The sequence below is a fragment of the Magnolia sinica genome, chromosome 1 (assembly GCF_029962835.1).
Source record: "Magnolia sinica isolate HGM2019 chromosome 1, MsV1, whole genome shotgun sequence".
In the NCBI taxonomy this organism is placed as follows: Eukaryota; Viridiplantae; Streptophyta; class Magnoliopsida; order Magnoliales; family Magnoliaceae; genus Magnolia; species Magnolia sinica.
In genome coordinates this window covers 2,844,427-2,867,865 of record NC_080573.1, presented here as the reverse complement: position 1 = coordinate 2,867,865, position 23,439 = coordinate 2,844,427, and the positions used below count along the sequence as shown (strand labels likewise).

Sequence of the window (23,439 nt, the reverse complement as noted above, 5' to 3'; positions counted from 1 at the left end):
GTGAACATGCAATGTTAAAAGGAATTTTCAATGGATCACATCCAAACTCTAAAAATCCAAGGGCCAGGATCACCTTCAATTTGGAGCCATGGCCCATTCAATTGTGACCGTCTAATTGAAGAATCACCATACACGTGAGAGAAAATATTATTGTCTTCTCCTTTTGTTCTCTTATGAATCACCAACGTTCTCAATTTCTTTTGAGAGTCCTTTTAACATGTGGAGGCGACCCTACCTATTTTGTTTGGAGTGCAAATGAAAGCAAATGAATATAAAAGAGCCCCGCATTGCCCATATGCTTTCTCTCAAAACATTACATTTTGGAGAATCCAAACGTCCTAACTTTATCAAATCCAATTTCATTCAAATAAAAATCCAAACAGGCCATGTTTCTCTATCGATACAAACTGCCTGAAAGGTAGAGAGTACATGTGCAACACGTGCTACGTGCTCCTCACATCATTCATGTTTTGCCTGCGTCGTGACTAACGATTAGCAGCATTTGTTGCACCATTAGGGACCACATGCTGAGATGGTCCGATGATCATAACTGTCCATGTTCTAGATGCTAAGAAAAGGAATGTTTGAATGATTGTGGCCATCATCACCATATGTGTATCTTGAACATCCAAAAGAAAATTTTCAGTGACTCATGTTGAACAAAAAATCAAAGGTAGGGATCATTATTGAAGTGTAGCTGAACTGTGATAATACGAGAGAATATGGACCGTTCAAATAATTGTACCATCTCAACACATGGGCCCCAACAAGGCAACGCATGCTAGCGATCTTTAGTCGCAATGCACCCAAAAATAAGCACACTCACACATACACCTGTTGCACGTGCTCATGTTCGGCACATCACACTTGCTAGCGTTCATGACCTGATGCAATAGCCACAATGACAGATACCCGTCTATATTATTTGTCAGAGCATGCTGCTTGCGCCATCCATCGAATGTGGTGCGCACGTATGATATGCTGTGTGTGGCCCACCTGATGAGTGGATCTGTGGAATTCTTTCATCAGGTGTTCTTGATGAGGAAGCCAACCTTTTGGAATAGTATTGCTGTTGAAGTAACAAATAACGGTTATAGTTGAAATTAAGCTGTAGTAACTCGGGCCAATCTGGATGGTTGGTCTGAAGTGGACAGCTACCATCCGGTCAGTCAGATTCGGTAACTAAGTCATTTTGGGAAAGAAATCACTTAAATCATTTGGTCAGGTTGCTTCTCCTGTCCAGATGTAGACCCATGATGTTGATGTTTTGGGTCAGACTGGTGGTTGAACTCGGGCCAAATTGGATGGTTGCTCTGGCCATTCTCTTATGGATCTGTGGTACATGGGTGCTACAAGGGCCACCGTTCATCATCAAACACCGTAAATGTGTCACATTCAACATTTAACTTTCTTCGTTTGTCGTGTGTGTATATATATATATATGGAAAAGGTACTATGCGCTCGACCTCACAAGACCGTCGCATGAGGTAGAGTTGTGTGGGCCCCACCGTAATGCGTTTCGAACATCTACCCCATCAGTCAGATGCACCATTCCATCATGGGCCTAGGTCTCAAAAATCAAGTCAATCCGTGACTTTTGTGGGCCACACCAGATATAGAAGTGGGGAGGGGCCGTGCACCATTAAAACATTCATAATCATTTTTTGGGCCCACCGAGATGTGGTTTGCAAATCCAGCCCATCCATTATGTGTGTCCCACTTGGATGAGGGTTCAGACCAAGTTTCAGCAGCATTCAAAACTCAGGTGGGCCCCACCAAGTGCTTTTATATGTTTTTGGCATGGCTTCACATGATTTTAGATGGTATGGCCCACCTTAGTTCTGTATATGGCTGATTTTTGGCATATCCCATAATTTAGAGGGGACCCATCAAATGCACGGTGTTGATCATCGACACGTATCACGTGGGGCCCACACATCTTGACCTCACGGGAGCTATCGTGAGGTCCAGCGCATAGTACCTTTTCCCACACACACACACACACACACACACACACATATATATATATATATATATATATATATATATATATATATATATATATATATATATATATATATATATATATATAGTTCTATATTTGCTTTTCAATATTGTTAAGCACCATACATGTGCCACATATGCCATCAAACATCTTAATTATGGCTATAGTTTGAATTTAGTTCAACTTGAAATATTGTCAAGGCCATCTGATTGGGTTAGGGTTGAAAATTTTCAAACCGATTTGAAATTGGTTTGGGTTCAGGTGAAGCAAATTCAACTAATGTTAGTTTGAGTTGAAAATAATTACATGTATTTTGGTTGGGTTGGGCTGGGTTGGGTTAGTTTTGAATTGAATATAAAGGAATTCAAGTTAGGCACCTTGGATTGGAATTTAGTTTGAGTTGGGTTGATGGTTCTTATTCTTGAAGTTGGGTGGCATTTTGATTGATCATCCACTAAACTCAACCCACCCAAGTTGCACCCATAAATCATAATCTTAAGAGACGTCCATGTGCTGACACCGTATAGCCACATGTGCCATATGTATCCAAGTTATCAATGTGAAATATAACCAAATGTGCCAAAAAATTATTGCTAGTTCTGAAGTACTCTGCAAATGATATGAGAATAATTAGTCAAGAAGAGCATAACCTGAACCGCTTAGACTATGGATGAGCTAGATCGTTTGTGCAGATTAAGGGGTTTGATAGAATGTTTCCAATCATGAGAGCTCCCACCTCGTGCCTGATTATCATTGTTGGATGGAACGTGTCAGAGATCAAGCAGGTAAAACTTGTACTTAGAAAAATGGACAATTAAAAAAAATCTAATAATTCAAATTCAACGTGCATGCGTAGCTCGTTAGATGAGTGCAGTACCATAATTTTTGAGATATTACTTGTCTAGATCAATGCACACTACCAAATGAATGGCGCACATGTCTTACAGATACATCATCTAATGCGGGCCAGAACCCTCATGAGCACTGCCACTATCAAAACTGTGTTAGAGGAGGATGATACCGTGGATCAAGTAGAACTAGCACCAATATAGTTCCCTCTCACACAGAATAGGTCACGCAACTGTCTATATAAGATTAGAACTGTACACAAGTTGAACCCAGTCGAGCTTGGTCCAGCTCAGCTCAGCTCAGCTTGGCTCAACTAGTAGGCAACTCCAGCTTGAATTCGGCTCGGCTTGACTCAACTCGGTCCTCAAGCTTAACAGGCCAACTCAGCTCGGATCGGTCAACACTTGAGCCAAGTTCGAACCAAGCTTGAGCTCGATCTTCCAAGTCGAGTTCGAGTTCGAGCACACACGCATGTGTGTGTGTGTGTATATACTTTATTTAAATTTATAAATATATACAAAATATTTATATTAAGTGAACTTGATCCAAGTCAAATTGATTCGAACCGAGTGTGTTAAGTTCAAGTCAAGTTTTGAGGCGAGTTGAGTCGAGTTTGCTATAGCTTGAATTTGACTGGAAATTTTTTCAAGCTTAAAAAATCAGCTCGAGCTGAGTCAAGTCAAAAGAAATCATGAAAAAGCTTGATAAGATTTTTTTAAAAAAACTTTATTTTAATCATATAAGAGTTATCTATGAGTTTCGATAGGATTAAATTTATTTTACTATTTTTAATAATTTTTTCTATTTTAGCAAAGCTATTTATTATGAGTTGGGTTAGAATTAGAAATCGAGGACCCCTTTGCTTATATAAGGCCACCAAGTATGTTGTAGAGATTACTTAATAAGGTTAAAATTTTATTTTCATCTTGATGATTTTTTTCCCAATAGATTCAAAAGTAATTCTTAAGAAAAAAGAATGTGATTTTCTTCTTTTATCTGTGCCCTTCATATGCTATTACCGTGGAAAGCAAATGGTTCAAAAGAAGTATAAAAAGGATATCCTATCATATGATTAGTGCTCCACAGAGTAAGTCATTAGTAGTCCACATTCAATCCCATAAAATGAATAAAATTACTTATTGGATTTTTTAGAAGTTGTAAATTTTACAACATGGGCCATGTATGATATTTTGAGAATCATTTTCAAGTCTTAATTTAATTTACTTATTAAGCATGTTTTAAATAAGTAATATTAGAAACATGTTCCAGAAGAAATAATTAATTAGGAAATTGCTTATATTAAGCTTATATATTAGTAGGATTAGATAACTTTGAGTTACATGCATACAACCCTTCTATCTTTCACTCTTTTAATAAATTAATTTTTGTCCTTTTCTTCTCTCTTCTCTCTTCTATTTTCTCTTTATTATTCTCATGTTGATGCCATGCTCTTCCTTCCTACATGATGGTGGGTAGGGGTGCACATCTAACCGTCGGAACCGTGGAACCGGACCGGAACCATTGGATCGGTCCGGTTTGGTCCAGTTCTAGACAACACCGGTTCCGGTTCTGATTCTAAAAATTCGAAAACCGTTGGATACAGATCGGTTTCGGTTTAAGGCCCTGTAGAACCGAACCGAACCGAACCGTCGATCGGAACCGTAGATCCAAACTGTGACCCGTCGATCCGAACGTTTACTTTAAATTTTTAAAAAAACCCTAAATATCTAATCTCTCTACTCTCTCGCCCGACCGTTGCCGCCCCTACCTGCCCTCTCTCTCGCCGACTTCGCCCTTGCCCCTGCCTCTCTCTCTCTCTCTCTCTCTCTCTCTCTCTCTCTCTCAATCTCTCTCTCTCACCATTAGAACATGTATGTGTTATTGTTTATATTTATCCCATCTCCCTATGAGTTTTTTTAAGGGAGGTAGTAGTTTTCTTTGAAATTACTGTGTGACTCTGGGATTTGGTATGGCCCCACATTGTATGCATCTGAGCTATGGATAATGTGGGTCTCACTTGCAAGGTGACCTGGCATCGAGAATGTTAGGTGGAGATGATTTACAAACAGGACAGAAGCCAGTGGATCACGTCCTCACGATCTGGTCTATACATCAGACAAGTGCGTCTCGATTTTTAATATATTTTTATTTTTTATTTTTTAAATCTGAGCATTCATTCTCTAAATCTGGGATTTGGTATGGCCCCACATTTTTTTTAAGAAAATCACAATCTCTCCCTTTTTCCACTCTGTAACTGGTTTTAGAAGAAAACCCCATTTGGGATTTGACATCTTTTGTAGCTCTCTCCCCATACATTTGCTATCTAGGATTTTGGATGAAATGAACTGCAATAGCTATAATCTGTTGTCTGTCACAGGGGTGATGAAGAAAGATTCACGAAGTATGCAGGTGTTACTTTTCTTACTCCTGCAAATCCTACTAGCTTAGGGCTTTTGAGCTCTTCCCCAGGTGAAGATTGCACTGATTTACCACTCTAGGACCGCGGAATCGATCCGGAACCGAACTGTTTTTCATGGTCCGGTTTCGGTTTGGTTCCAGGGTACCCACGGTTTGATTCTGGTTCCAAAAATGGTAGAACCGTTAGGAACGGTTCAGTTCCGGTTTTACCCTAGAACCGGACCGAACCGACCAGTGTGCACTGCTACAGTGGGTGTCCATTTCCGTGATGGGCACAATTTGAAACACATTTGGAAACAACGCGCACGTGCCATCCAACCCGTCCATTAGATGCGCCCTGTCAATGTTAGGAATAAAACCTAAAATCCAGCCTGATTCATAACTCAGATGGGCCACACCAAAGGGAACAATTTGGATATCACCTAAGTTGACCCCCACCATGGAAACTTCTAGATGGAATATGGGGTCTACCATTTTTTTAAAATATGTGATCCAAACCAGTCATCAGGTGATCCCATCGGAAAGATGAGAAACATTGAAATGCAAGCCATTCCAAAACTTAAGTGGGCCACAACAAGTGAACATATGTTTTAGCATTGTTCTCTGTGGTCCACCTGAATCTCTGATCGGAATGATTCCTAGCACGTATGGTGAGAATGAGGAGGCACACTCGATGCACGGTTTGGATTCGACATACCCAACATGGATGGACCCCACACAGCTCAACCAGCCTTATGTGATCATTCCTCTCATGGTACAATGGTCTATGTCTGTTTCTTCAGCTTGTACAAGTAGACCCATATTTCAGTCTAGCCTTTGACATCAGGGCCCATAAAAAAGACGGTTGAGATGAAAAGAAGATATCAAAAGTAAACATGCAACGAAGAAAACGCCAAACATAGAAGTGTTATAATCTAGTATAGATATTTCCCAAGGCATCTCCAACCATTGGTCAGAACCATCACATCAACGGTTCTGATCACAAACCATGGGCCCACAAATTAGAAAATCCTATTCGTCAGCAAACTATAATTCTCCTAACTGTTTTCTATATAAATTTCCATGCAAATGCAAAGCATGAAAAGCTGAATATCTCCAGCCACTGCTCTCTCTCTCTCTCTCTCTCTCTCTCTCTCTCTCTCTCTCTCTCTCTCTACTCTGAAAATGCATGTATTTTCCTTCTTCGATCGATCTACACGTGCTTTCCAACGCTCTCCATCATTTTCCAAGCTAATCCTTCTAGGCACTATCAGGTTTATTTACTTATTTTCTGTTCTAGTTATATAAAAATCTATCTTGGTTTTCACTTCTTCAATTCATTTGAATTTTGAATAGGTTCCATTTCTTAGAATTTGTTGGTATTTCTGAAATTGAATGCTTTTCATTTGTAATTGGGAAACTGTTTCCTGTTCTCTGCTTGCTTTAAATTTTTATTTTTATTCTCTCATTGGAATTCGTTTTTAACGGCTAATTAACTCTCACCAAATAAACGATACTCTGCCATAGCACGTACTGTACGTGTAAGTTTCTATGGGGCATAGAGATTTGTGGGCCCCTGCTGTGTGTTGGACAGTCCCAACAATCACTCTCACCAGATTATCCCATTGGGCCGTTTGGATGCAAGTATAAATTGTTGTGTTCGATACATAAAAAGCCGTATGTACATATAGCATATGTTTGACACATGTGACACGTGCACTGAAGATTATGTTTTCACATGCAATGATCGTATAAAAACTTTTCTTATTGTTTAATTATTCAACCTTTTCAAAGAGATGCTTTCTTTGATTATTTCAACCTTTTAGGATAGGCTTTTCTCATTTTTGTTTTCCATGAATAAGTGTGTACTTATACAAACGACGGCCAACCACGGCCACCCACATCTTTTCTTGCATCCAAATGGCCTTTATATTTCCAATTGTGGACATCCAACTATCTTATGGCCGTTCCTTCCACCGGACATGTATTGATATCCACGATTTTGATGGGATTTATCACCCCAAGGTCATGTGATGTAAATATGTACTTTATATATTATAAATAATTTATAAATTAGTTCAACGCATAATTTATTTACACATGGATAGATTATCAGTTAAAAACCAAATAAAATTCCACATAAACAGTTTATACTTGGATGGAGTTTTAATATGAGGTACTTGCTCATGTATGGTCGTTGACTCAGAAAAGTTTCAACATGAGGTCATGGGTTCCGTTACTCAATGTAGTGAAATCTCGCAATGGGGCACCATAACGATTTCATCCCTTGGTTTTTTTTTTTTGTTTAAATTTTTAAATTTTTTTAATTATTTAGATATAAAGATTAAATGGGCCACACTATAGAAAACAATGAAGATTAATGCTCATTGTTGAAAACTTCAAGGGGCATGGAAATTTTGGATTAAGCTTATATTTGTGTTTTCTCTTCATTTAGGTCTATGTTACCTTTGTGAACAGGTTTGATGGCAAATAAAACATTGTAGTGGGCTCCGAAAGTTTTCAACGGTGGCCATTCAATCCTTGTTATCTTGTGTGTTGTAGTCTACTTAAGCTTTGGAACTGCCTTGAATTGAGCTCGCAAAACAGATGCATGACATGACTAAAAGTAGGGTTGTACATTGAGCCGAGTCGAGTTGAGGTGGGCTAAGCTTGGCTTGACTCGTCCGTGCTCTCCTTGAGCTCAAGCTTACCTTCGAGCTACCATTCAAGCTTGGCTTGTTTGTCAAACCTTTCGAGCCGAGCTCGAAGCGAGCTAGTGGATTTAGTCAATGCGAGCTTACCTCTAATTAAGTCAAGCCTACTCCCAACCCGACCCAACCTAGCACTCAACATACACCCGACTCAACCCACACCTGATTTAATTCAGCCACTCAACCCAACCTAGCCACTCAACCCAACCGACTCAACCCGCACCCGACCCAACTTCCAAATCAAATATTCAATTAATAATCTATATATATATATATATATATATATATATATATATATATATATATATATATATATATATATATATATATATATATATATATATATATAAAATTATAATATTATATAAAACCATAGATGTACCTTGTTATTGGTGATGAGAGACAGAGAGATTGTGGATATGGTTTAGGCATGGTGAATTGAGTAAAGAAGGAAAATAATATATAAGAAAGGGATGAACAAATAAGATAGAATTTAAGTTTTATATATATATATATATAACTTGAGTCAAGTTTCGAGCCGAGTTCAAGTCGAGTCGAGTTAAAATTACTATGATCGGGCTCGGCTCGTTTCAAATAATGCTTGGCTCACCTTGAGTCATTGTTCAAGCCAAGCCAAGTTGAGCTACATCGAGCCAAGCCAAGCGAGCCTTTTTGAGCTAGCTTGCTCACATACAACCCTACCTAAAATACATACACATACAACCCTACCTAAAATACATACATCACAGTGGGCCCACAGAGCTTTGGCCAGGACGCGCCACAAGCATTCCGCATCATTGGAATCGGAAGCGGATTGTGCCGTACCCCCGCATGGATGGAATCGGTCTAGGTGAGCTCTGTGGGGCCCATATTAATATATTGATTTTATCTTAGGTCGTTCATCAATTTTCTCAAATCATTCGAGGGTATTATACAAAAAAATGAGGCAGATGCAAGACACGAGTAGACCATACAGTGGGATTGAATTACTAACCATGACAACTTTTTAGGGTCACAGAAATTTTCGCTCAAGCTGAAATTTGTGTTTTCCCTTCATACATTATGTTTATTTGACCCAATGAACAGGTTGGATGGCAAATAAACACCACGGTGGGCCCTAAAAAGGTTTGAACGGTGAACTTCATTATCACCGCTGCTTCCTGTGGTACGGTGCACTTGAGCCTTATATCTGCCTCAGTTTTGAGCTAAAACGATAAAATTATCTGGAAAAAAAAGAAAAGATGAATGGCGTGGATAAAACACGTACATCATGGTGGGTCCCACGAGCCCCTGCCTGGACCGATTTGTGTCAGGCGGGGGCAGGACGCAATCTGCTTCCATTCGAATCCTAATAGCGTCGAAACTCTGAATATTCAAACGCGCGATGAGTGTTCTCTCAATCCACTAAACATTAAGCCGTTCGATTCTCTCAATCCACTGAACATTTCAAGACGAAATTGTAGCCATTGATTCGAATTTTAGGGGTTAGAACCAAAACAGAGGAGATGTCGAGTTTTCCCCTTCTTCACATCCATGAGGCTGCTGTGGAACTCTATTTTTTCTTTCTTTGTATGATTGAATCTCTTTTAAACCTCAAGAGAGGTGTGTCCTTGTCCTTAACCCCCTCTTCAATGCTTTCTGTTTGATTTTTTTTTTTTAATGAAGATTTAGATTTTTTATTTTTATTCTTTTAGTATTTTCTCTTCGTTTTTGAATCTCTGCAACGTTGGAGGATAAATTTTTGTGGGGTCCGGTGTGGTATGCGTATCGCATCCAACCGGTTAAAGACGGTTGATACAACCGTCATGCGGGCCTTAACGTGAATTTGGAGGTTCTTGGTTGGTAATTCTTTGTTTTCTATGGTGTGGCCCACCTGTTGACTGGATAGGGCTGATTTGTATGGCATCCCATCATCATGGGGGAACCTCATAGGTTGGATGGCATACACAATTATGGATGCGGATTGCCTGCGATCCCCTCAAGGAAGTTCCTACGGTTGGAAGCTAGGTGGGGCCCACCGTGATGTTTGTGAGAAATCCACTCTGTCCATCCGTTTTTCCAGCTCATCTTAGGCCCTGTGCCGAAAAATGAGGTGGATTCAAAACTCAAGTGGGCTACACGACAGGAAAAAGTGGAGAGGGAAATGCCTACCACTGAAACCTTCACTTTTTCCAATTCCATGTTTATGCACCCTCCAAACCGTTCATAAGGTCATTCCCACTGGGATGAACTGAAAACACAAAACATTAGCCGGATACAAAACTTCAGTGACCCCATGAATGTTTCAATGATGGGTGTTCAATCTATACTGTTTTCTGTCGTGTGGCTAACTTGAATTTTGGATCTGCCTCATTTTTTGTCTCATGTCTTAACATGAGCTGGCAAAACAGATGGACAGAATGGATTTTTCATAAACATCATGGTGGGCCAAACCTAGCTTCTGACCGCAGGGGTTGCAAGCAATCCACATACCTCAATTACACACAACAGTTGCATAGCTTTTATATGTTTAATAATTCTTCCATGTCTTTAAAAAAATAATAATAATTTTACAATTTTATATTTATTCTTACTATTTATCATATTTTTCTATTATTTTTAATTAAATGTCTAGAAGTACATGTAGCTTACGCTACACACTCCAGAGGGTTGAATGCTATGCTCCACGCTATTCGCCATTTAAAACACTGGCTACAGATTTGACTTTTAGGATTGCCCCGAATTTTTTTATTTTCCCTTGTTGCCTGATCTGTAGATGGGCCGAGGAATTGGAATTGGATGGTACCATGGATTTTAGTGATGGTTTTTGAGTGCGACTCACCTGGGGACCGAAATGGTATCACTCGGTCCCATATCAGTGTGGTGGCTAATTTCGTTTTGGACCGAAACATATGCGCACTATTTTTAAAACCTTGATAGTGAGGTCTCTTCCAATTTCTATAACCAAGAAGCAGATCTGAACCTCTAATCTTAGGTAATGGAGTGATTGCTTTCTCTCCTCATAATAGCTGATAATGACTGCAAACAGATACCCATGGTCATTTTCTTGAGAGAACCACATCCAAGTCGTGTGTCTTTCTCTTTTACTCTTCCTAGCAGCATGACCAAATGGTTGTTTAAATTTAATTAAAAATGACTTTCGAATGTCATTAATCTCCTTAGATGTTGGAAAACCTGGCTGTGAAGGAACAACCAGAACAACGATTTGCATTAGGTAGGTGTCATTTTAGAACTGTAATTAGATACACAACATGAAAATCAGGTGAGTCAACAAAGAAATGAATGTGTGATTGTGAAAGAAATTCTTCTACTGCATTGGTAACTAACATATTTATGCTACATTTGGGCAAAAAACATTCGGTAATTTAGATTTCAAACAAACAGGATCTTGTCGGGCCCACGGCCATCACGCAATCATTAGCTTGTCGTTTTTCGGGGAAGCTTGTAAAAAATAACTACTTGATTTTGTTTGAGCTCCCTACAGGGCCCACTGAGGTTCTTTGGAAATCTGGATTTTCAGAAGTATGCGATCTAAATGTTTCCATAAGCTATTTGCTGTATTACTTCCACACTGTCTAGTTATTCACTATTTCACTGAGAGAAGAAATAAATCAATGTTGGTTTGACATAAAGAGACTGAACATTCATTTGAATTTGATTCTTCTCATGTATTAGATGTATTTTCTTTAGCAATCTGTCATATCCATCCTTCTTTCTAAGTTCTATTTGCCACTGTTATGGTCCCAAGGGTTCAAGAGCCTAACTTTACACGTTCCATCAGTCCTGGGGCTTTTGGTGCATTGGTTAGGTTCTTAACAATTGGTATCAGAGCCAACACCATGTCCTGTGTTCGAGTCACAGAAGGGGCGACCTGTGGAAAGGGCAACCTGGACCAGCGTGAAAGCCACCATGGCATGGAAAGGAGTACCTGGATAACCAGAGTGCAGCCGCCATGCCTTGGAAAAGGGCTACCTGGAATAGAGGCCAGACCGAGTGCTGCCACAGAGTGGGCTGCTGTGGACGTCGGCTGCGGAGCGTAGTGGAATGTTATGGTCCCAACGGTTTAAGAGCCTAACTTTACACATTCCACCAGTCTTGGGGCTTTTGGCGCATTGGTTAGGTTCTTAACAGCCACCCAATACTTTCTCTTTTTTTTTGTTCTTTTTTTTTGGTTGCAGTACTGGAGGTCTTGTGGCATATTCTGAGTCAAAACCAGACAGTGGTTCAAGTAGTGGTGATTCATCTCAAGTAGAAGCCAAGAAGAAGAGGGTGGTAGTGCTTGGAACTGGATGGGCTGGCACAAGCTTCTTGAAAAATGTGGACTGTTCATTGTATGATGTTCAGGTGGTGTCGCCCCGTAATTATTTTGCATTTACACCTCTTTTGCCGAGTGTTACATGTGGTAAAGTGGAAGCACGTAGCATTGTTGAGCCTGTCCGTAACATTATCAAAAAGGTAATGACTACTAGGTTAGTCAATAAGACATTCTTTAATATCATGTAGTGAAGGAATGCTAATTTCACACTTCCAATGGGGACACACATGATAAAGGTGTGCAATATCTGGATACCTCATCTGGTAGGCCCCAGATTGTGTATGAGCATTGGCCAAAAATTAGGCCAATCCCATGATCCTAGCTGCTCCATTGGAACAGGGTTCAAAAATATCCAGTAGTAGTTTTTTCTTCCCCTTAGATTGAGCATGCAAGATTGTCTAAGCAGCCTATGTTTGGGCCATGGCCAATGTATGGTGGTCCTGCTGAATAAGTGGTGGAGATCTTGCATGTCTGCCATGTGTCTGTCCAGAAATTGTGTGCAGTGGTGTGTACAAACACACTTACCATTTGTCCTGGCAAGGATATGCTATCCATTTTTAACTTCTGCAACGCTATGTTTGCAATTGCATCTCCCCGACCTAGTCTTAGTGGAGAGAGATGCTGGCATGCCTCATTTCTCTCAATGCAGCTTTTATTCCTGCTTCTCTTTCAATCCTCATGCTCCTCCTACCACCAAAAACAGCAAGGATTCCACTCAGATCTCCTTTAGTTTAATCAATTCTTACCATCTATTGTTTATGTCATTTCCTAATATTGATATTTTAAGTTTTACAGACATGATTTAATTTCTATGTTATTAAATATAGGAACTGCTACGTTAGCAATGTCTCAATCCTGTTGGATTTTTGTGAAAATGCAACGGAATTTGAACATTTTTTTTTTTTTTTTTTTTCAAAATCTAATTTTAATTTAATCCTAGGATTTCCCGTCTTTGATAATCTCAGATTTTCTGAAGTAAAAAACCCTTGATGAATGGTTAGGATTTTCCCTGCACGAAGTGCATGCAATATATAGATTTTCTCGAATTGTTGCCAATGTTGCTCCTCTGACGCAGGAGGTCTCTCTCTGATCTATCCCAGATGAGAGAGAGAGAGAGAGAGAGAGAGAGAGAGAGAGAGAGAGAGAGGTAGGAATGAGGTAATGAGGTGATGCCACGCATCCATGCCAGGTGAACTTCATGTGTACATGTGACGGATGCAAGGAGGAAGAGTTTCCTATATCCCCTACACACGAATGGGAACCTGTAGCCTGCCTTATTCATGCATATGCAGTAGGCTGATGATCTAATCCTTGCACTGTCATGGCCATCTACCAAAGACGTGTATCCCATGTTGATCAAATAGTGAACCATCAGATTATCATAAAATGTGGTTAAAACAAAACGTCAACGGTTGAAAACCTTTATAGAGCTTTTTAAAACCCTTTTAAGTACCAAGCCCAGTGCACTTGAGGAATCCCTGATCTATTAGATATTGCAATAAAGCACATTCCTAGAAAGCCAATGGATCCTTTATTAGCACATGCAAGAATCAACGGATCTTGATGGATGCACTCAACCACACCCAATTTTGTTGGCCATGCAGTAGCCTTTTAATGCATGTCAAAGCCATACAACCAAGATCTTGACTCTTACACGTCTTTTTATTTTTTATTTATTATTTATTTTTAAGTTAAATAATTTATATTAAAGAGAAAGAAAGAAGACAACAACAAGAAGAAGAAAAAAAAAACCCTTTAGACACTTACACATCCTCAAGACTAAGGATTAATCAACTTCCCATGCATCGTTAAGTCTGATCATGGTCCAGGAAGATGGGCCCCTAGACTAATGACTTGATCTTGATCCACCAATGTAAGCATCCAAAGATCCAACAAGATCCTGTATCCATGGCACACCCACACTCCTATGTGGGGAGGGTGAATGCACAAGGAAACCAAGTCGGCCCCCGATGGTGGAGACTTTCCATCCTAATCCAAGTCAGTCCCCCTTACAGGATCACCATTCCTTTCATTATGATTTACATTGAGATCATCCCTGTCACATCCACATGACCAGATTGGGCTCACATTGGTTTTCCAAGGCATAACTCCAACACATCCCACATCAAGCCTTTGGAAAATTGCTAACATCCACATGAAGGTGGGGACATTAGCATTCCCCTTTAATGTAAATACATAGTTTAAATGATCCTGCTAAAGTCCCAACCTTCATGGGGACATTGGCACGTCCCCAAAGCTTTTAAATGTTGCATGGGATGACGTATTGCCAATTTGAACCCTTCATTATTTCTTACAACTAGGAGCAAGCCATGGTGCGAAAATCATGCCAATCGGATGATCCTAAATATCCGATCAATTGCATGGAAAATGGGCAGCAAGATTGAGTGGAGAAACAAAATAGGTCCAAGCATCATCTTGAAACATCTATTTGATAGATCCCACTTTTATTGCTTATGATTGCAAAGTCTCACTTCGGTTTGATGATTATAACTATGAGATGTGTGGCTTGTAACAATGGATGGTTGGAACAAATTGGTACCATTCAAAGGGTTAGTATCATCTGATCGTCATGATTCTTGCACCATGGCTTGCTCCCAATGGCACCAGGAATGAGCTGTTCTGATTGATGGTCAGGTGTCCCATGTGTCATTCAAAACCTCTAGGGACATTACCGTCCCCATGAAGGTGGCGACATTAGCAAAACCCTAGTTTAAATTATCTAACTTCCATATTAGATGCTTAATAGGCCCTCCTACTTCCTGAGTTTTTGAGAATCAACCCTTCATCAGATTCATGTTGCAAGTTATGGCATAATTTTGATGTTGGCTGCCAACCTGAAGCAACCTCCTCCTTTATCCAGGCTGGGGACCAACAATGAGAACATAAAACTCCCACAGCTACAGGTGCAGTGTAATAGACTATTACATAGGTTGATTACAATCAAGTGTTATCTAATAGTCTCTTACATAGGTTGATTACAATCAATGAGTTAGGATAAGGCTTGGATGATGATGATGATGACCACTTCATCTAAGAGAAGCAAATTAATTGTCTAGTTACTGAAACAACATACTACTTGTCTTTCTGATCTTGGCAGAAAAATGGAGAAATTCAGTTTTGGCAAGCCGAATGTGTCAAGATTGATGCTGCAAACAAAAGGATTCATTGTCATTCGAATGATAGCAAGATGGTGGAAGGGAAAGAAGAATTACTTGTAGACTATGACTACTTGGTGATAGCAATAGGAGCTCCGTCAAATACATTCGACACTCCCGGTGTGATGGAGAACTGTCATTTTCTGAAGGTAAACTTCCATTCGCCACCATTTTAGATGATATACTGCTCAAGTACCACCTTCTCTCTTGTTTAGAGGACTGCCATTGATATTTCAAAAAAATTTCAGTTGATGCTGTTAGTGTCTTGGGCATGTGTCGTTTAGTAAATGGTGTCAACCCTATGATTAGTGCACTTTGGTGATAGATCCAGTCTGTCCAATTACTGCACTGCCCCTTGGATGAGACAGACCAGAAATTGTGCTGATTGCATGTTCATAGCTATCCATTCCATAACCCACCTATGGATGGTCAAGAAAAAATTGGAGCAATGATCCAGGAAAGAATTCTATAGATCAAACGGTTAGAAACAACCAATCCCTACTACATTTGACCAATGCTCATTGGTGTGCATTGATTGACACATAATAACGATTCTTATCAGTTGTAGGATTGGTACCATTTAGTAATTGGATCTGTCCTCTTGCAATAAGTTGCATCTTGCATGCTTGTACAGTGCATGAAGTTCATTATTTCTTCCTGAAAATTTGCATTTTCATGCAGGAAATAGAGGATGCTCAGGAGATCCGTAGGAGTGTTATCGATTGCTTTGAAAAAGCCAGCCTTCCAAACCTCAGTGACGATGAGAGGAAGGCAGCTCTCCATTTTGTAATCGTTGGCGGAGGTCCAACTGGAGTGGAATTTGCTGCGGAGTTGCATGATTTTATGAGTGAGGACGTAGTCGAGATATATCCTACAGTTCATGATTTAGTAAAAATAACAGTTATCCAGTCAGGGGATAATATTTTGAACATGTAATTACGATATTCTCATTTCCTTTTATTTTCTTCTCTACAGAGTATTATTGCATGAAGGCTAATTGCAAGTATTTCTTTTCACATGAGTTCCATGGGCACATGTGGCCTTGGTCCAAAAAATCAGGCCTAGTAGATGATCCTAACTGCTTGTTAAAAGCAGGGTGCAAAAATGGGTGGCTGTTGTTTCCTTTCCTCAAATCAGGCACTCTGGATCATCCAACCAACCTGATTTTCAGGGATGTCCTGTATATGGCACAGGCCACCAGATGAGGATTCTGGATCTTGTACGCTTCTGCCACTTCTCTCCATATGAACTCTTGTGAAATAATGCATGCAAAATGTTGTGTGCAACCAGCATTCCTCATTATTGCTAGCACGGAGCACTTGTTCACATGAAACCTTCAGTCTCTTCAGCCTTCAAAGCTCTCTTGAATATTTTTGTTTGGCTGGCGTTGGTGATGTGTTGTATGTGATGTTAGCATTTGTCTTCCAACCTACACTATTTAAATTTTTATTTGGATACATTGTTTTGGATTTGTTTGATATCCTCATCATGAGCTGCGAGATAGCTATGGTGCCTAACGGTTTCTTATCCAAGTAAGAGATAGCTATGGTGCCTAACTGTTTCTGATCCAAGCAAGAGATAGCTATGGTGCCTAACTGTTTCTTATCCAAGTAAGAGATAGCTATGGTGCCTAACTGTTTCTTATCCAAGTAATCGTAATCATTTCTACATTTCTTAATTATAATGTTATTTTACCAATAAAATTTTTTGAGGTGTTGCCTGGACAGGAAGCTTTTTAAAGCATCATTTAAAAATCTTGATTCTAGTGGGCCCTAGACCACCTCACTGGAGAATATTAACTTCCAGAATGGCTATTTGACATGATTTTATTGTTGGAAAATCTTGAGCTGAAATTTATCTCTAGTTTTCTCATGCTAACTCTGTCTTTTTAACATATAGATGAGTCCGTTGGCATCTTTTATGCTGGCTATGTTTTTCTTTTTAGATTCTACTTGTCTATGAGAACTTTCTGATTTATTTCTTTACCTTCCAAATGTCCTCATTCCTTTAGAAGTGTTGTTTTTGCAGGTATGATAAAAGAATCAGATCGTTTGCTAAAGGGAAGTTCCAAAGAAATGGTATTGAAGTGAAAACAGGACAGCGGGTTATCAGTGTGTCTGATAAGGCCATTACCACCAAGGAAAAGGGCAATGGACAAATTTCTTCTATACCATACGCAATGGTTGTTTGGTCTACCGGTATCGGGACCCACCCTGTTGTAAGGGATTTTATGCAGCAAATTGGTCAGGTTCATTTCTCCAAACCTATGATCCTGTCTGACTACCCTGTACTATGTGCTTGCACCTTTTCTACTGTTATTTTATCGGTCAGTTATAAATTAGATGGTTTTCATAGACTGTGATATTTGTTTTAAGTTATAGTTTGCATTGACTCACGTATTCAGAATGAAAGGCGTGCTTTAGCAACTGATGAATGGCTGCGAGTCAAAGGATGTGATGGTATATATGCACTTGGTGATTGTGCGACAATACATCAACGCAAAATCATGGTATGTGTAGCTTTTTGCTGTTTGACTTGTACATTTCATGGAGTAGTTGTATTTTGTGAGGCTGGATTATATGTAATTTTCTTCTGTGAAGCTTGTTCTATGCTTTCTTCTTCTTCCATCATCTGATATAGGCCTCTGTGAAGCTTCTTTTTTTTTTTTTTTTTTGACTATTTCATTAAAACACCAGAAAGCGAATGAGGAACCAGCCATGAAAAGCATTGAAGGGCCTTTAAGGAAAACTAGTACTTTTGTACAGTTTTTCCTTTTTGATTGAAAAGATGAGAGAGGACAGTCTTTCAAAAAAAAAAAGAAGATGAGAGAGAGCATAAATGCAAAGCTAGATTTATGAAGTGATGTTTTAGGACATTAGGTACATTAGGACATTTTTAGTGTGCTGATCTATCATGACCATGTAATCCCTCAGTCCAACTTGCCTCTCCTAAGATGTTAGGCCTTTGAGTGGCTTATTTGTCACCTCCCCACCTGTACCAAAGTAATCGTGGTAATTTTAGTTCTTTGACTCTTTTGTGGGAGGTTTATCATAGATGTTGAATTAATTATGCATTAAAAAAAGAGAGAGTTACTCTCCATGATTGCATTTGATGGTGAAGGGCAATTCTGTAGATTAGGTGGATGTGAAACTACCATACCAAAGTATGCTTGCTGAAATAATTCATTTCTCACATTTCTTACTAATCTAGTATATAATCAAATATTAATGTAATCTGTTAATGTGTTTTATCTCATGTCGACATGCTTTTAGGAAGATATTTTAATGATATTTAAAGCTGCGGACAAAGACAAATCTGGCACTCTAACTGTTAAAGAATTCCAAGATGTTTTCAAAGATATTCGTATGAGGTACCCTCAACTGGAGTTTTATTTGAAAAGTAAGGATATCCGCAATGTTGTAGATCTATTGAATGATTCCAAAGGGAATGAGAGAAAAGAATCTATCGAGCTAGATATTGAAGGGTTCAAGTCAGCTCTGTCGCGTGTGGATTCACAGATGAAGAATCTTCCCGCAACTGCTCAGGTGATTTTCTGATCTACTTCTTACTGAAGTTATGGGTATAGTGAAGTAGATTTTATTTTTTTTTTATTATTTTTTTTATAAATGTTGCTTCGGGATCCCACTTGCCAGCATGGCACATGCATTGCTACATGGGGGCCATTCGTCAGAGAGACCCACCAAGCATGTTGACCTCAGCACCTCCCTAAACTAGTTGGCATTCCTGTATGGAGAAGATGACCTGTTGGAAAACGTTGACAAGGGTTCACCTTGAAATTACGAGTTGGGTCCACCCTATTAGTGAATTGGCTTGATTTTTTGGCCTGAGCTTACATGGCGGGGTTTGATTTTCTCACATATTTTTCGTGTTGGCACATCTCCCTGTGAGTAGCCTTCACATTTTCTGTTGCATCTGATAAATGTGGATGGTTATTCATAAATGGCATCTTCTGAAGAATCATCCTGTGGTATTTTCTTTTTCTTGCTTTAATCATTGTTGATAGACAAAAGAGAATCGCCGAATATGAATCTACAAAATACACTCTTGACAATCATGAAATTCCAGGTTGCTGCTCAACAAGGGGCATACCTTGCTAAGTGCTTTAATGACATGAAGAAGTGTGAAAATAATCCTGAAGGACCTCTCAGAATCAGAGAATCAGGGCGCCATCAATTTCAGCCGTTTCGGTACAAATCAAAACTCCATAAGTTTTCTATTGATAGTGCCTTTTTTTCTTATTAGTGTTTTCTTTAACTGAATTGTGAATCAAATTCCAAAGACCTAAGTCTTAGTTTAACCTATTAAAAGATGTTAATGGAAATTAATGCATAGTTTAGTTTGTTTTGCATGGCTATTATTTCATTTGTTGATATGGTCCCTTCTTAAAACTTGTTGATTGTAATCAGTTTCTTGATTGCAATCAAACTATGTAATATACTTGATTGCAGTCAACCTATGTAATGTAATAGTCTATTACATTGAGCCCGTGGGGGTAGACCTGGCCTGACCAGTTCAAAATCTGGGCCTGAACCAACTCCAGGTCCGCCTGTTGTCAGGTCTATTCCCTTTATCTATCTTTAGTTCAACCAATACATGTGCAAATGAACCACATTAGAGAGGGAGAGAGATACCTACAAAACTAGAAAAACTGAAGGAAAAGTAGAGGCATAAATCGCATTGGATGCATCAATGGTGGAGAGCAAGATCGTCTTGGTGAAACACAATGAGATGAAGGAGAAATGGACATTAATTTTAGAGGCTGTTCAATGAAGATGTGGACATCTGGATAGAACTACGAGGGGCCTTCGACCTTGGGAAGTTAGCAGGGCATGTTTATTATCATAATATTCATGTAAGGAAAGTAAAGGTAGCCTTAGCAATGATGATGAAAGGAAACCCTGCGGGGACAAATGATACCTGTGGAACTATGGAGATATTAGGCAAAATCTTTTTTTTTTTTGGGTTAACTAGCCTTTTTAAATAAATTTGGCTAGCAAGGAAAATGCCAGATGAGTAATGTGAAATTGGCCCCTGGAGTCAAAGTCTTAAGTCCAAAATAACGCCCTAATGATCAAATTGGTTGGATTTGGAACCTCTCCATTTCGACCTGGCTTTAAAAAGGGTTGGATTTGGACCGCTTGAAAATAAAGCAGACCTAAACTTGATCGAGAGCCTACTCATAAATCCTTTCAATTAAGGAAATTGAGGCATTGAAGAAAATGTAAAAACCTACCTAAAGAAAACATGTAGTTGGTTTCCTAATAGGAAGTAGAGGCACAAATGGGTCGTCTACTTAACAGATATTGGGACCCAACTAACAATAAACAGGGTTTAAATTTGAAAATGGATCCATTTAGGACTGTCAATGGGCCGGGCTCAAGCCATGCAAAATAAAAAATTGGCCTGAACAGTTAAAAATCCTGACCAAAGCCAATCTTGGGCCTAGCCTGTTGACAGCCCCAGATGCATTGATCACTAATGCCTATGGGAGTTTTGTGCTCTCATTGCCAGTCCCAATCCTGGATAAAGTTGCATCAAGTTGGTAGCTGGCATGGAACTTTTGCCACAACTTCTATCATGAATATGAAATATTGGACCTATGCTTTAATTGAGGATATGATCCATGACAGTGGAATGGAAAAATAGGAATCATGTAGCTGACCCCAATTAGTTGGGATAAAGCTAAGATGATGATTGTGATGTACTCATTTTTTGCATTTTGATAAGCTAAATAACTTCACACACTCGTGTGAGTTCCTAATGACTTTTGGTCTCAGGTACAAGCATTTTGGGCAATTTGCTCCATTGGGAGGAGAGCAAGCAGCTGCAGAACTCCCCGGAGAATGGGTTTCTATAGGTCACAGCGCCCAATGGCTTTGGTATTCTGTTTATGCAAGGTATTGTCCGTTTCTCATATATACACGTGCGTCTTTGTGGAAAGCACACAGTATGCTTGGAAATGTACATGTGCTCTGCATTCTGTTTCCATGATTGCTCAATATGTATAAAGCATATGATATTTTCTGCTCCCCGTGCTCATGTGCATGCTCATGATGCTTGTTCATGATGTCAAGCACCTGTACATGTATGATGAAAACACAGTGATTGCTCAGTATTGCTAATGTTGTTTTGGGGAGCATTCCATACGTGTGGGGCCCACTTTCAGTGATCCATCCCATCCTTCTGCTGGGCTGCAATTGATGGGCTATGCTGCAAGAAGCACCCCTCCCCTTCAGAAAATCCCATCCATCTGATTTTTTGGTTTTTTAGTATATGATATAGCCAACCCTCCACATGGAAAAAAGAATGATTTCATGGCTCCCTCACCAAAAGAATGATTTCATCACTCAAGGGTGGGCCCCACCATTTTGAAATACTGATCTGCTGAGCACTGTTTAATGTCTCATAATTGTACAGGTATGTGCATTTGTGTCATTGATCCTAATTTTGCTTACTGTTTTTCCAAATCAGCAAACAAGTTAGTTGGCGCACAAGAGCATTGGTGGTATCAGACTGGACAAGGAGATTCGTATTTGGAAGGGATTCAAGCCGCATATGAGGCAATGATAGGTTCCAGAACACATGCCCCAGCAACCATTCCTAGCATCTTTCTGTTTTCTTCTCTCTTCGTTTCTCCTCAATTCCGTTCTGGAAAATGACAGTTGTATTTTATCAATGCAGCTTCTTTGTCACAGTGGTCCCAATTCACTGTCAAGATAATCTAGTTATTATCAATTTTCCACTCAGCCAATCAATGATTCATTTGTGTGGCCCCCAAGGCCAGATAATTTGGTAGATTGATGTTCATGCATATCAGGTGTGCTGTGTTTCAGATTCTGCAGCTTAGAAACATATGGAGGTGGTCTATCTCTGTAGCCTATAGTCCAAGAATTTATCCTTTGGTACTGCTCACCTGACGAGCCGAACCCATCCATAGACAGCAAATCTTAAAAGAACATCATGTTTGCTAGAATAGGTCCTGTTGTATTGCAATACGATAGCAACAGTATAGCTATTGGATCTGTCTTCTCTAATGACCGGCGAGGGAAAAAGAAATAAATAAAAGCTCTCAGATTGAAATATTTAACCCTTTGATTTTTCAAATGTCAAGGAGAACGTCTGTGTACAAGGGGAAAGAGTCAAACGATTAGAGGCTTATCTTCAAATGTAAATGTTTTTATTTTTAACACCCCATCATATCATGTCAGGATTTTAGCCTTTGAATATGGGTCATCTTGCAATGATGCAAACCATGTATATGACGAGTCTTACTTTGCATGGTGGAAAGATAACAAATAAAAAGCTCTCAGTGGGATTAATTCAACCCTTCGATAATCTGGCTCTTTTGTTTTGAACATTGAACGATCACCATAAATTTTGTACTATTAATATTCAATCTGAGAGTTCTTTTGGGCATCCTCCATTCAAGGGACAACTTATCAGATAAACGGTTTGTCACTAGAGAAGGTCCAAATCCAATGGCTATAAAGTCCCGACGTACACTTGGGGATGTATTGGAGCAAGCCTTTTTCCCGAATTGGAGTGTGTTAAGGTGAGGGTATACTATATTGGATGATCCTGCAGACTACCATATTTTTTAATAATAAAAATAGGAATTTTTAATGCAAAATTCCTTGAGGTATTGGATTTTACCAAATAGTGCCTCAAGTAATCGATAGTGCCCTCTTACAATAAATCGTGCCTCAAAGTAACCGATATTCCCTGCCGGTGACATTACCTACTGCCCTCTTTCCTTTTTCTATACAACAAAGTGGAAAATCAGAAGTTGTGGGGCCCACTTGCATATATCTCACATCCAATCTATTCAACATATACACACAGACATTATTAAAAATATAACAGATTTAATTATGAAATAAGTTAATCCATAAAAAATAATGTACACCATTCAAAATATTTCGATTCAAGCGCAGCCTATCTAATAATCTGATTGAACACTAATTC

At 39.3% G+C, this 23,439-nt stretch overlaps 1 protein-coding gene across 1 annotated transcript; it reads left to right on the top strand.

Annotated features, from left to right (window-relative positions):
• Window positions 1-6,380: 6,380 nt before the first annotated feature.
• LOC131236702 (external alternative NAD(P)H-ubiquinone oxidoreductase B1, mitochondrial-like) lies at window positions 6,381-22,285 on the top strand. Its single transcript, XM_058234069.1, has 10 exons — window positions 6,381-6,525; window positions 12,141-12,417; window positions 15,396-15,602; window positions 16,135-16,385; window positions 17,482-17,701; window positions 17,858-17,962; window positions 18,726-18,998; window positions 19,540-19,661; window positions 21,252-21,371; window positions 21,946-22,285. Exons 1-10 carry the CDS (start codon window positions 6,437-6,439, stop codon window positions 22,031-22,033), a joined length of 1,752 nt encoding a protein of 583 aa, XP_058090052.1. The 5' UTR covers window positions 6,381-6,436; the 3' UTR covers window positions 22,034-22,285.
• The last annotated feature ends 1,154 nt before the right edge of the window (window positions 22,286-23,439 follow it).